The 13,784-nt window shown below is 35.5% G+C and overlaps 1 protein-coding gene across 7 annotated transcripts in view; it reads right to left on the bottom strand.

Moving 5' to 3' along the window:
* Pde10a (phosphodiesterase 10A) overlaps window positions 1-13,784 on the bottom strand; it is a 551,502-nt gene that overhangs the window by 96,204 nt on the left and 441,514 nt on the right. For all 7 annotated transcript variants that reach the window (XM_019205466.2, XM_019205465.2, XM_010610549.3 and 4 more), the window contains 2 exons: window positions 4,136-4,256; window positions 2,774-2,823 (listed from right to left, as the gene is read on the bottom strand). In XM_019205466.2, the coding sequence (XP_019061011.1) occupies window positions 2,774-2,823; window positions 4,136-4,256 (171 nt within the window). The remainder of the gene's footprint in view (window positions 1-2,773; window positions 2,824-4,135; window positions 4,257-13,784) is intronic.

The following is a 13,784-nucleotide window of genomic DNA, read 5'->3' as shown; positions in this document are numbered from 1 at the left end:
AACAAGAAGAGACCTAGAATAGCAAAAGTAATTCTAGGCAATAAAGACAAGTTAGGGAGTATCACAACTCCCAACTTGAAACTATACTACAAAGCTACTATGATAAACACAGCATGTTATTGGCAAAGAAACAGATCTGAGGACCTGTAGAACAGATTAGAAGATGCAGAAACAACTCCAGACATACTCAACAACCTCATCTTTGACAAAAGAGCCAGACACCCTCACTGTAGGAAAGATAGCCTCTTTAATAAATGGTGTTGGAAAAACTGGGTTTCAACTTGCCAAAGATTAAAACTAGACCTAAATCCCTCACTATGGACTAAGCTGAAATCGAGATGGATTAAAGATCTGAATATTAAAACAGAAACACTAAATAGCTAGAAGAGAGGTTAGGTAGAACTCTTAAAGACATTGGCATAGGAAAAGATTTTATGAACAGAACCTCAGTTGCCCGTGAACCAGCACAAACAATTGACAAGTGGGATCGTCTTATTTAAAAGCTTCTGCACAGCAAGAGAAATGACCAACAGTGTGAAGAGAATGCACAATGTGGAAAAAAAATTTCACCAGCTGTTCTTCAGACAAAGGACTACTATCTCGAATACACAAAGAACTTAAAAACATCAGACCTCCCAAATTTAAAGACCCAGTCCAAAAATGGGTGTCTGAAATTAACAAACATTTCTCAGACAAAGAAGTAAAAATAGCAAATCAACACATGAAAACATGTTCAACATCACTAAGTCATTCAAGAGATGCAAATGAGATTCCACCCCACCCCAGAAAGAATGACTGCTATCATGAAGTCAATAAATAACAAATGCTGGCAGAGCTGTGAGGAAAGAGGAATCCTGCTCACTGCTGGTGGGAATGTAGACCGGTGCAACCACTGTGGGAATCAATATGGAGATAATTCAGAGAACTAGTATTGGAAGTCCCATTTGACTCAGATATTCCCTGCTGGGTGTCTTCCTAAAGAATTAAGAGTCAACCACAGTGATATATGTGCACCCATGTTCACAGTGGCACAATTTGTAATAGCTAAAATTTGGAAGCAGCCCAATTGCCAGTCAACAAGAAACTGGAAAAAGAAAATGTGGTGTTTTTTTTTTAAATGAAATGGAGTACTACTCAGCCATAAAAAATGAAAATTGGAGACATTTATAGCCAAATGGATGTACATTGAAGTGATACTCAAGTGAAATAAATAGGACACGCATGTAAGTTCTGAATAGTTTCTCTAGTGTGAGAAACTGAAAGTGTAAATAAGTACTAAAAGGTATAAGAGATAATGTGAAATAGGAAGAAAAGGGATAAAGGGGAAGGGGACATGAGAGAGTTAGGAGAAAGGAAAGAAGGGAATAGAATTAATATGAGAATTTTTTTAAAAAATGGAAACAAAGTACAGATTGAAGGGAGGGCAGGGGGATGGGGAATAATTAAGAACTGAGATTGATAAGTAAAGGCACAAATTTTCAACAATGAATGCTATTATATTGTATACCTTAAATGTACCAATAAAATTAATTAAAGAAATACTACCAGTGTCTAAAATATAGCTTAAAGTCTTTGGAAATGGAAGTGGTAGCAACATACTGTATCCCTAAAATGTACCAATAAACTCAAAGCTGAAAAAAAATGAATAATGCCCTTTATTAAACTTTCTTGCCTGGCCACGTCAAGGAAAGCCACAGGAAAATACCAGCACAAGTGACCAAAGGTCTTGGCTGTAAAGAAGTCTCTAATTTCGTGGGGATAATAAATGTCTGTAAGCTAACATAATACTAAGGAAAAGAGTGGCTGTAGAAATAAAGAGGAGCAGTCATGAGTTAATTAAATCAGCCAGTATTTTCCAGGAACTACTTTTGTGATTCGTATCATTATATTATTAAATAGAATTCAAAATAGCACTCTTTTTTCTCTGTGTCTATTGACAGGCTATATAGTGTCAATAGCTCATATTTTGCTTACTCAAGAATATAGATGTCATATTGCAAAAACATCTCAATTCTTAAGTAGCGGTGCTGAACATCTAAGAAATACAGATGCCTGTCAAACAAATTTATAAATGAATTATAAGCTAGAAATAAATTGACAAGGATCTTGCTAAAATATTATGTACATGTTTTTAATGTCCTTACAAAAATCAAATATCAGTAACTGAATATGTTGAAATTCTCTTGAAACTGCCCATACATGCTACATTTGACAGTGGGCTGTGTCCCTATTAAAGTCCCCCAGATATACAAAACAGTGACAGCTGAGATTCCACCTGGGCCTCAATGACCAGAGACACAGACGCAGTGGCACAGGTATCCAGATGCAGTAACTCCATCCCAGTACTTTTACAGAGCTGACCTTCAGAGCCTTATAAATCACACAGATGGTGCTAAACATTTATTCTTACTTTATTCTAACACAGATCATGCATACAATGGGCACAAGCTCTCCTCTATGGTATCCCAGGCTACGGTGTTGAAATAACTTTTGTAAAAAACACAAATTCTAGAAATGCCATCCATGATGCAGGATACTGCAAACCAAAACATAAACAAATAAGTAAATAAATAAATATGCAGCAAGATTTTATGTCTAAAAGTTGCCATGCTATTTAACAGATATTAATTACATATACAAACAAAACACAAATAAGTTTAGAGTGCTTAATAACTATAGTACATATGTTTTATTTGTAATTTGATAGCTTTTTAAAGAACTTACAGTATTTTTTTTAAATCTAGGGCACCAAAATCTAAATATAGATACTTACATTATTGCACTCTCCAAGGAAGTACAGTGCGAATCCATCAGCTTTCGTGGCTGCCAAAGTAATGAAAAAGAAACTAATTTCAATGAAAGAACATAATATAAACCATTTTTCAAAGGTGAGGATCAGAGAAGAGTCATTAGAATGAATTCGTTAGAGTAGCCAGTGTTATGCAGTAAACAGAACAAAATAAGGCATGACTTTTTTCAAAAACATTATTAGAATTACTTCATACACTTTTCATTAGTGACTGAAAATTTTATGATTTGACATTCTCAAATGCATATCACAGGCAACACACTACGTAATAATGTATTTGTCAATTTTTGAATGTGTAGAATTTTGGAGACTATATTTAGAATTCAATGTCTTTAAATTTTAAAATGTTAGGAATAGCAGAACTGGTATTAGTAGTACTGAATCACTGAAATACAAATCAAACAAAAGGGATGGTCTGAACTCCTATGTATCCACAGGAAAAAAAAATTCCCTAAAATCCTTTCAGGATCACATAAGGCAATACCACAGCAATAAATAGGATAAGTTTTGCAGAGATTGCTTAAATTTTACTTAACTCTGTTTTACCTGGGGGATTTTACGTAAGATTTAGCCTCTCTGTTCTATAGCTTCTCATCAGTAAAAAGTAATAATAATAGAAAGTATCTCATGAGATTATAATGAAAATAAGTTAATGCATATAACATGCATGGAAAAGTACCTGGCATATAATTAAATACATGATAAATGCTATCACCATCACTACATCCACTGAATTTTCATAGTGGATATTTTAAAAAATATCTGTCCTAAAAATAGTGCATCTTTCTAAAAATTATTTTTCTAATATATATTCCTCTTTCTTTTCACAACATATCATTTCTTATGTATTAAAACTGTCGCCTAGCCAAATAAACTAAAAATGCTAGCTTTCCTTAAAAATTAATGATTTTATGGGCCGGGTATTTAGCTCAGTGGTTCCGCCACCTGCCTTGCAAGAACAAGGACCCAAGTTCGATCCCCAGTACCAAAAAAATTTTTTAAATTAATGATTTTATTTATAAAGATGTGAATTAATTCAATAAAACAATAGTGCCCAAAGAAAAGTAGTATTAAAGGCATAGTATGTTCTATTCATATGTTAAGGAAATATTTATTTGAGTTTAGGTTTTTTTTTGGACTTTTAGATTTGACCTTTTCTGGTACTTTCATAATACAGGATTTACACTTCAAACTTGATCTGGCAATAGAAGTAAATGAACGACTTTTATCCACCATTTAATAGTACATCAATTTTTTGACAAATTTTGTAATGCGGAAAAAAATCTTTGATCCAGTTTTCCTAAGAGGATATAAAATGTTTCTTACCTACTTTGATTATGCTACTCAACTCATACAGGAGCAAATGGTTGTCTCCTCCTGTATCCAGTCGTTGTTCTATGTAGCTGTTTAGCTCATATACAACTCCTTGCATATTTGTATCTTGGTACTTTGAATAAAAATAGCAAAAATAAAGTCAAATGAAATACAATTATAATTTCATAATTTTTAAAACATGCTATGATATATGTATATATAACTTCATTTACAAACAGTTCATTATGATTTTATAGTACATGATATAAATATTATAACCTGTTATATAAAACAGATCGGAAATTTAAAAATTGCTCTGACTCACTTAGAATTATCTATAAATTGCATTTATATTATTTATATTAACATGCCAAAGTATAACTCTAGTTCTGAAATTTTTACATATAAAGGCAACTTGATTAATAAAACCAGTACAAAAGTTTGCTGAGTGAAATATCACAGTATGCCAGAAAAGCCCTCCCCAGGAACACTGCCCTCATGAGACTCAGCTTTCCATTCACTGGGCTCCATCGGGGTGGCTTTGGAACAGGACTGAGAGGTTTGTATTGCAGCTGCAGTCACCATGGCAGCTGCACCCACACAGCAAGGCTACAAAACCAGATTTCGTCACAGAACCAGTGACAAAAGCAGGTGAAGAGAGCTACCAGTGCCCAATGGTTCAGGCTACCCTGAATCAAAAATATAACTTCTAATTAATCTACTTGTTACTATGCTTGCTTTGCTCAACCTATTCTCCAAACAATTTTAGAAATAAAATAAAATCCTGGCACTCCTGGCTTACAGGGCTCCTAGGATTTCTCACCACAATTGCAATACCAGACAAGCTTCTCTCATCATGGCCTACCACACTATACACTGTGGTCACTATTACCTGGTAAGTTTCATCTCTCACCTCTCCACCCTCTGTCTTCAAGGTGTCAACCCTAGCCACTTCTCTTTTTATGGACAACTCATTTATCTTTACCTTCTATGGTCTACTACTTGCCATTACTAACACCATGCTCAGTATATTCGAGAAGTGAACAGATAGCAGTAAGTGAGCCAGTCAATCTTCAACAAGCACACAATGACCATCCTGATAATCTATAGCAGGCACCTTGCCAGACATCTGAGACATTACAGAGTCAACCAAACCAAATCTCTTATCTCACAGAACTTACATTCTAGTTTTAAGAGTATCAAAGTGTAAATGAAGCAAATTTTTCAGTGGGTAAGGGCAGAGATGCTGAGTTCTTTGAGGTGAAATCTATTGTTGTATTAGCCTTTATATCGCAGACACAATACCTGAAACTCACGACTTAAAGGAGAAGAGTTTTAATCTGGCTCATTGTTTCTGGAGATTCAGTCCATGGGCAGTTGCGCTAAGACAGGAACATGGCAGAGGGGTATGGCAGATCAAATATGTTTAGTTCATGGCAGACAGGAAACAGCATAGGAGAACAGTGTCAGAAAGGAAGAAGACAAGGACCACATACAGTATCCAGAGTATTCCAACATGACCTACCCAAAAGTGTGTTACATCGATCTACAGCAGGGTCCTAAAGTCAGTTAGGTTGACACCTTACCCTAACCTCCACCAGTAGCCTACACTAAAATAAGTTCCCTGGTATAAATTCAAAGACTCAGAAAGACTGGAAGGCTAGAGGTAACGGACTATGTAACTGACTTGTGTGCTCATGAAGGTCCAGGCTCTGTGTTTTAGGCCAGAAGTCATATGAGACCTACTGCCATCAATTGTGTCCCCTGAATTCACCAAGAAGATGAAATCTCTGTGTGGCCGGCACCAAGTGGCAGCACTTACTATCTAGAGAAAGGTGAGTGTTGTTAGAATAATGGACACACAATCAGAAATATCGGACCAGCAGAAATTTTTTAGCATTGGCAACTTGGGCACAAGACTGTATTCCTGGAACTGAACAGGGCAACCTAGTGTGGTTTCAGTTTTTTCATCTGTCTGAGCAGAAAAGTTCTGCTTAAGTGAGCGAAAAATTAACTTGAATAAAATGGGAAATCAGAGTACCTCAATTACTTCCTAAATTTGAGTAAATTGATAGGCCCAGAACTTTCCTTTTGAATCAAAAATGGGAGGCCATGCCTGATTGATACACAGCCCAAAATTTATAATGCAGATCTTCCTCATACCTTCCCCCAATGAAACCAGGGACTATTTGTCTGGGTAACTGTATGTGTGGGAAGGGCTGTTTACCAGGCTGAAGGAGCTCTGGACACTCACTGTATGCTGACACTAATTCTTAAGACTCTACTGCCATTATAGTGTACCAGGCTGTGGGGTTTTAAAGAGATTGAGGGGGTAAGTGGGATTGAGCCCAAGTGATTCTCAAGCACAGCCTGTGTAACCAGTTTGGAAGGCACATCTGGAATTGATATACTCAGCACCCAGCAGAATTCCCACACAGAAGAATACCCATCTAGAAAGGTGGTAAACAAGTAAGACTTGGAGTAATCCGAAAGAAGCAATTTCCAAGCAGAGAAAGCAGAACTAAATTCATGAACATGACCTAAAAACAGCAAGACACAAAATGACCAGATAATTCTTATGTTTTATCAAGAACTCCCAAACTTACTGTATGCTATCTTTCAGCCCTTCCTCACTATGGCCATTCTTTACATCACTTCCCAAATAGAGGGCTTCAGAGCTAAGACCATGTTCTCGAGCGTGTGCTCTGCTCTCACAGAGCTGTGTTTCACTCCTGTGCCCCACCCAACATCTGAGAACTCTGACTTCCCCTCCCTTAGCCATGTAGATTCCATCCGCTTTGTTGTGTGCTCAAACCCAGTAAAACATGCCCTAGACTACTTTGGTGATTTATTTTTGCTAAAATTTTATCTTGCTAGCAGCTAGCCATAACTTTCCCATTATTTTCCAGCTTAAGGCTTTTTCTACATCCTGTGCTTCTACAGGTAACTGTGGATTTGCACAGAATGGTCAAAAAGTCATGACCCCTTGAAATACTGATGCCTTTGAGACATACAGCAGTTTATGGGGTCACATAATGGAAGTTTATACTGCTTCCATTATCATCTATAAAAAAATTTTTATTGGAGCCAGTTTAAGTTTTGAAGAACTCCAGAACAAACAGTCTGCTCTAACATAACCTCTCTTCCCTACTACTAATCAGAACCAGTGGTTCTGTGTTTCCCCCTAAAGTCCTGGGAAAGACCTTATCTGAGAATGAAGCCAACCGAAAGGAAAATGAGCCAAGAGATAGACACTAAGTCATAATAGCAATCTTGAACCCCTAGATTCAGCCACGCAAAAGCCTATATGCCTAAAATTCTACTCCTAGACATCTGTTATACATGAATACATTCTCTGAATGGCTCATTTATTTTTCTTGGAGAGGGGAGCTCTAGCTGGTTCTGAGGTCACTCTTGGTCATTCAGTAGTAGGATCCTTATACAAATAAACGTCCTGGCCCTCTCCTCAATATGTAAAAATAACACGCTAAGCCTAAGCCCTTCAATAACGGTTTGGGTGCAGGGCTGAGATCAATAGCCAGCTGTTTTCTCTCTGTTTCAAACAGGAAATAGATTGTCACAGACCAGTGAGAACAAGAAAACATTCTGAGATAAGGAGTTTATCATGAGATTTCTCATTCCATGTCTCTGGGCTTCACGCTTTCTCATTTCTATGACAAAGATGAATCACACTGTCTTCAAAAAACTTTTTTAGACACTAACTTTCTATGATAATCTATGACCTAGCTTTTAGTTTTTTTTCTTATTTATATTAAGCTTCAAGTTCTAATCTTTAACTTGATAGAATGTTCATACATCCTGTTTCCTTTGATTACTTATTACAGCTGTGTGATTCTTTCAACAGTGAAATCTTTTACTAAGATTACTATTCTAGTTGATAAAATATGAACACTGAAATATTAAAACTATCTACACAGCAAATCTTTCAAGCCATAATATGTTGTAAAACTTAACTTACATGCGAATGTGAAGTAATAAGCACAATTACTATTTGGTATTAGCCTTATGTCATTTTGCTACTCATCAGCACTGTCATAAAAGAATATGCAAGGGAATGAGTGAAGATCAATGCCAAATCCCACACTGCTGAGATGCTCGTAGGCAAACCGTATGATAAGGAAAGCTTACTAGGGGAAATCAATTCTACTGAATAAACTTTTAATTCTATGGCTTGACTAATTAAAAATTATAGTAACACACTAGCAAAGAATTTGAAGACTTGTGTTTGTCTAATGCTTTTAACTTCACTAAGTTCTGTCACTGGCTTTCTTCTAGGGAAACTATGTAAAAGCTTGCACTGGGTATCATCACCACATTCACTCTTCAGGATACATTAGAATTTCCAGGAGAGCAAGTTGGATGATGAATAGTTTCCCAAATCATAAAATCCCAATACACACCAACACCTTCATTTTCTGGATTTCATGCTTTTTATTAACCACTAAAAACATGGCTTAATAAAAATACGACCCCAATGAAAGGCTTATAGGAATCTAACATAAAAAATGAATTATAGTAAGATTATACTACAACTGTGAATGATGTCGAGTTCTGTCCAATACATATCACTATGTTTCCCATGAAACTTTAAAAATATCCTAATTATCCCTGTGAACTTGGACACAGTTTCAGAACCAGACCAACAGCCACTCCCTTGGTTTGGGGTGGGCCATGAGATATTACTTTATGAGATACAATGGTAACAGTATTAATAATTGGCTCAAAAAGAGACTAACAGGTGGGATAGCCAGAATAAGTGTTCCTAGACTCGATAAAGTGAATTAGATACTTAATTATACAAGATCACTTATCCAGAAGAGTTTAGAAGCAATTTAAGAGCCAAATGGAAACTTATGATCCATTAGACCCAAGAGCTCAAAATTATATGAAATTACATGAACATTTCCTGAAGAGTAGCAATACACTAGGAAAACTTAATCACATAAATGTTATAAAGTTGAATAAATATTTAAAGGCATGAAAAAGAAGTTTCAGTTTCTAGCATAAATTTTAATACTATAATACTATCATACTCTCATCATTCTTTAGGCTTTTTATTTCCTTAATTGATCTTGTGTAACTTTTAATTTGACAGGATTTTAGTCTTACAGAAAACTGAAAGAACAGTATAAGAAATGCCTGTATACACCTTAGCCAGGACTGAATACCTATGAACTATCTGTCTCCTCCCTTCAAAACTCATGTTGAAATCCTACCTGCCGATGTGATGGTATTAGGAAGTAGAACATTTGAAAGGGGATTAGGTCATGAGAATGGAGCCTTCATCAATGGGGTTAGTGCTTCTCTATAAAAGACTCTGAGAGTTCTGTAATCACTTGCACTATGTCAGAACCAAACAGGAAATCAGCTCATGAGAAAGCAGACCCTCAGAGGCTGAGTATCCAGCCCCTTGGTCTTGGACTTTCTAGCTTCAGAACTACACAAAATAAATTTTTGCTGTTTATAAGCCACAGCGTTTGGTTTTTCCTTATGGTAGCTGAAATCATTAAGCTGCTGAGATTTGCCTGAATGGCTTATATTTTGTCTTATTTACCATTTTCAGTAATTCTATGGATCTACCTATCTACATACAGACACACGTCAAAAACTAATATGACTAATTTCTCTAAACATTCAGGAGCATGTAGGTGTGCTGCTTTACCCTTGAACACTTCAAGTGTATTTTCTAAAAAAGAAATTTCTCTGACATAGTCAATATAGTTGTTGTGATCCGAAAATTTAACACTGCTTGCACAATAATAACCAATTAAAAATTCCCATGTACATTTTACCCACTATCCAAATAATGTCATTTATAGCTGGGTCCCCACTCCCTGGCCCAGGTTCCTAGCGTATTTACACATTTTCTCAAGTCTTATCAAGACACAGTTTCAGAATTGCTAAGCTCAAATCTCAGATCATATAGGACCAGTCATACTATTAATTCTATTTAGTATCATCAGTGTGGAATAGTTTCCCAACCTTTTTGCATCCTGAACTTTGTATTTTTGAAGAATACAGGCCAATTTGGGTTTCTCTGATGTTTTCTCAAGATCAGATTGAGGCCCTTCATTTTTGGCAGCAATGCAATGAATTGATGAAGTTAGCATCTCATCATCATCGTTCTATATGTATTATTGGGCACTCTCCTGGGATTGGTGCTTGGTGATTCATTCATGCGAAAATGGACCCACAGATTCTTATTTTCTTCAAGAGGAAATAATCTATTAATATCTTATTTAATTTGATATCAAATTGTCCCAGACGTGAGCCAAAGAAACCTCAAGATAGCTTCTGTATCCTTTTGAAATGGCCTCACGGTTCCTCCATTTCTTCACTTTCTCATCTCACACATGACCTGCTCTAATCCTCAAAGAAGTCCCACTTCCATTTAGTAAATGATACATTAAATCCAAAAGCTACACATATATGTGCACACTGCTCTATTTTTCCAGACTTCTTGTTTATATAAATATTATATATATGAGGGGACCTCGGGTAAATGTATATACGATATAAATGCATATAGAGGTATGCATGAACATCTATATGAAAGTATATGCTTATATACCTATTTATATAAATAGATATAAAGATTTAAAACATTAAAAATCACAGTATATTCTAATTTCCTCATTTCCACCTTTGCAATTACCTCATTCAATAGTTGAGAAATATGGCTGTCAATATCCTTAACATACTTTCATATTTTCTTGTCTTATAAAAACACAGAGTTTCAGAATTGTTAAGCTATACCACTGCAAATACCAAGCCTATTACATAGATGTTAACATTTTTTATTTAGATGAAATGTACACAACTGAAAAATATAAAAACCTGAATGTACAAATTACCATATTTTTACAAGTGGGTAAATCCTTATACATCCTATCAAGTCATAGGAAAAAAACCCATCCCTTCCAGAGTCCCTCTGGGTTCCTTCCTAAATCTCTACCCCAAAGTAGCCATTCTTCTTGACTTTTTCACCACATTAGTTTTGCCCATTTTTATAATTGTACATAAACAGAATCAATATGTATTCTTTTGAACCTGCTTAATAAGGTAACAGAATGTCAATGAGATTCTGTTTCTGGAGTGTGTTCCTTTCCATTGCTCACAGCCCTCTGTTTCATGAACACGCTACACACTGTTTATCTGTCCTGCTACTGAGGAGAATCAGCACATTTATGCTTCCAGTCTAGAGTTATGATGAGTAAATATACTACCAACATACTTACAGAAGTCTTTTTGTGAACATAGGTTTTCAATTATCTTAGGCAAATATAAGAGTGAAATTCCTGGATCACAATGCAAATGTGATGTTTAAGTTTAAATAAAACCGTTTTTTTCAGGCTTTCTACTTTTAAGGATAAAATTATCAGAATGATTTAGGCATTATAAAGGAAATTAAGTTATAAATAAAGATCACTTATGTCACATAAACATCATGGGCTGAAAAATCCTAACTACACTTAAGAATGAGCAACCACACTGAACAATTAAGGAAATCTGTGAATCTCAGAAGCTTACACAGAAGAGTATGAGAGCAGTACAATGATCAGGCCCTTGAAAAATGCTGTTTTAAAGTTTTAAAATCCTAAACAGAAAACAAAAGGTTCGTAGATCTTCATCCTGAGCCTGTCCTGGCATTACGGTAGGAAAAAGAAAAGCAGATGCCCTCACCTATTTTGCAAAGTAACTGAGCAGAAGGAAATGCTACACATTGTGGAAATGAGGAATGTTTCTGAGGAGCACAGTGCAGAAGTTCCGCGAAGTAACTTAAAGAGTGCTAGGAAAGATGAAAACGAGAGGAGGAACTAACATGTGAATAGAGGATCAACAGGCAGCACATGTGGACAAGAACAGTCATGGCATATTCTTAGCAGTGACCCTAGACAAAAAATTTACACTAGAAGCGGCGAAAACAAGCAGGCAAAGATTCTAAGCAAGTGGGGCACTTTTGAAAACACACCATCTCCTCAATGCAAGGGAAGAGAAATAATAAAAATTCAGATTCCTAAAGAACATGATAGTTTTCAGTAGGCTTTTTATGATATCAAGTGATTTAATACAAAAAGTCAACAAGATGGAAAGGTCCTTTTGAATAGTAATTTTATTTAACTAAAAGGGACCCATAAAACTAAGTAATTTTAAATACCTGATTCATAGAGAAAACATTTTCAGCCAGTTTTAAAGTACTATTAAACACTGATTAAGTTTGCAGGGGCAAATGAATAATGAGAAAGTAATGGAAACAAAACATAAAGTCCATGTACTTTACCCAAAAGATACATTAGTGAATGTCAGTATGCACATATGTCATTTATAAACAAATATTTCTTCAGCAATGTTTCAAGCACTATTCAAGCTAGTAGTCTGACAGAGTTTAAATCTTTGTCAGGGGAATTAGATGAGAAAAGATTCCCTTGTGGTAACAACTCTGACAAAAACAAAACTGCCTTTGTCACCATTTTAAACTAATAAAATGAAATCTAGGAGCAATTAAATTTACTCACAGCCACAGTGTTAGATTGTTACATCCTTTCTTACAAAGTGAAAAAATGTATCCCCAAGAAAAACCTTTAATAGCCTTTGACCCAGTGGACCAGGACTAGCCATCTGATCTTAATACAGTTATTATGGTATAATAATTTTCAAAATCTAAAATCTGGTATAGATTTTTGGCTGCCAAGAATGATGTGATAAAACAAGTGGTAATTTAAAATCTTGCAAAAGAGGAACATGTTTAATTCCATTTTTATAACTTTTTATCATAATTATTTGATACTGTTTTTCAGATTAAATGATTCTGCCTAATAACATTGGGATAAGATATATCTTCTAAACTACATCATCAATATGTTATCATGGAATCAGGAACAATGTTTTACAGACAAGTGGCCCGTGTTTTTAATCTATTATTAAGAATACTGACTTTGCCTTAAGTATTATACAAATAAACATCATTGTCTTTAGGAAACATCTTCCAGCATTTAAGTAGTATAAACTGTTTCCATATAGCAGAATGATGCACTCAGTTTTGCTGGGAAGTCTTTTGTACCTAATGCACTCAGAAAGCTGATGTCCTTAGAACCGATGCTCCACAAGGCTTCTGAGGTTCCTGTGAGGTAGTCAATGGCTAGCAGCAAAGACTCACAAACAAAATTTAGACTGAAACAATCCACAAACGATGGTGCGAGTTTTTCTTTCAGGTTTTCACAAAACACATCTTCAAGTACCAAAAGATATTTCAAGCTGGAGAACATGGGCTTCAGTTGCAGGCATCCACTGAGATTTTCTGCATTGAGGCAAAAACTCTTTCAGCTTGACAAAGAAATGTCTGGTGGGCTCCTTGATTTTCAAAATTCAAAATATCAGAATTGCACTTTACCTGACTGAAACATTGTATCTATTACCTGTTCCTTTGGCTCATAAATCTTACAGATCTGCTACTAATCAACATGACAGAATTTCTGCTTGCCCTGCAGGTATTTGTTTGTAAGTATTACCTTGGAGTATTCACAGCTTGATTTATAAATGGAGAATATATGCACATGTAATTGGAAAATTTATATATGCATTCACACACACACACACACACACACACACACACACACACACACACAAAAAGGAGATATAA

Source organism: Fukomys damarensis, unplaced genomic scaffold (genome assembly GCF_012274545.1).
Source record: "Fukomys damarensis isolate Sample0158 unplaced genomic scaffold, DMR_v1.0_HiC HiC_scaffold_14, whole genome shotgun sequence".
Lineage (NCBI taxonomy): Eukaryota > Metazoa > Chordata > Mammalia > Rodentia > Bathyergidae > Fukomys > Fukomys damarensis.
The sequence above is the reverse complement of the archived record's forward strand: the minus strand, read 5'-3'. Positions and strand labels throughout refer to the sequence as shown.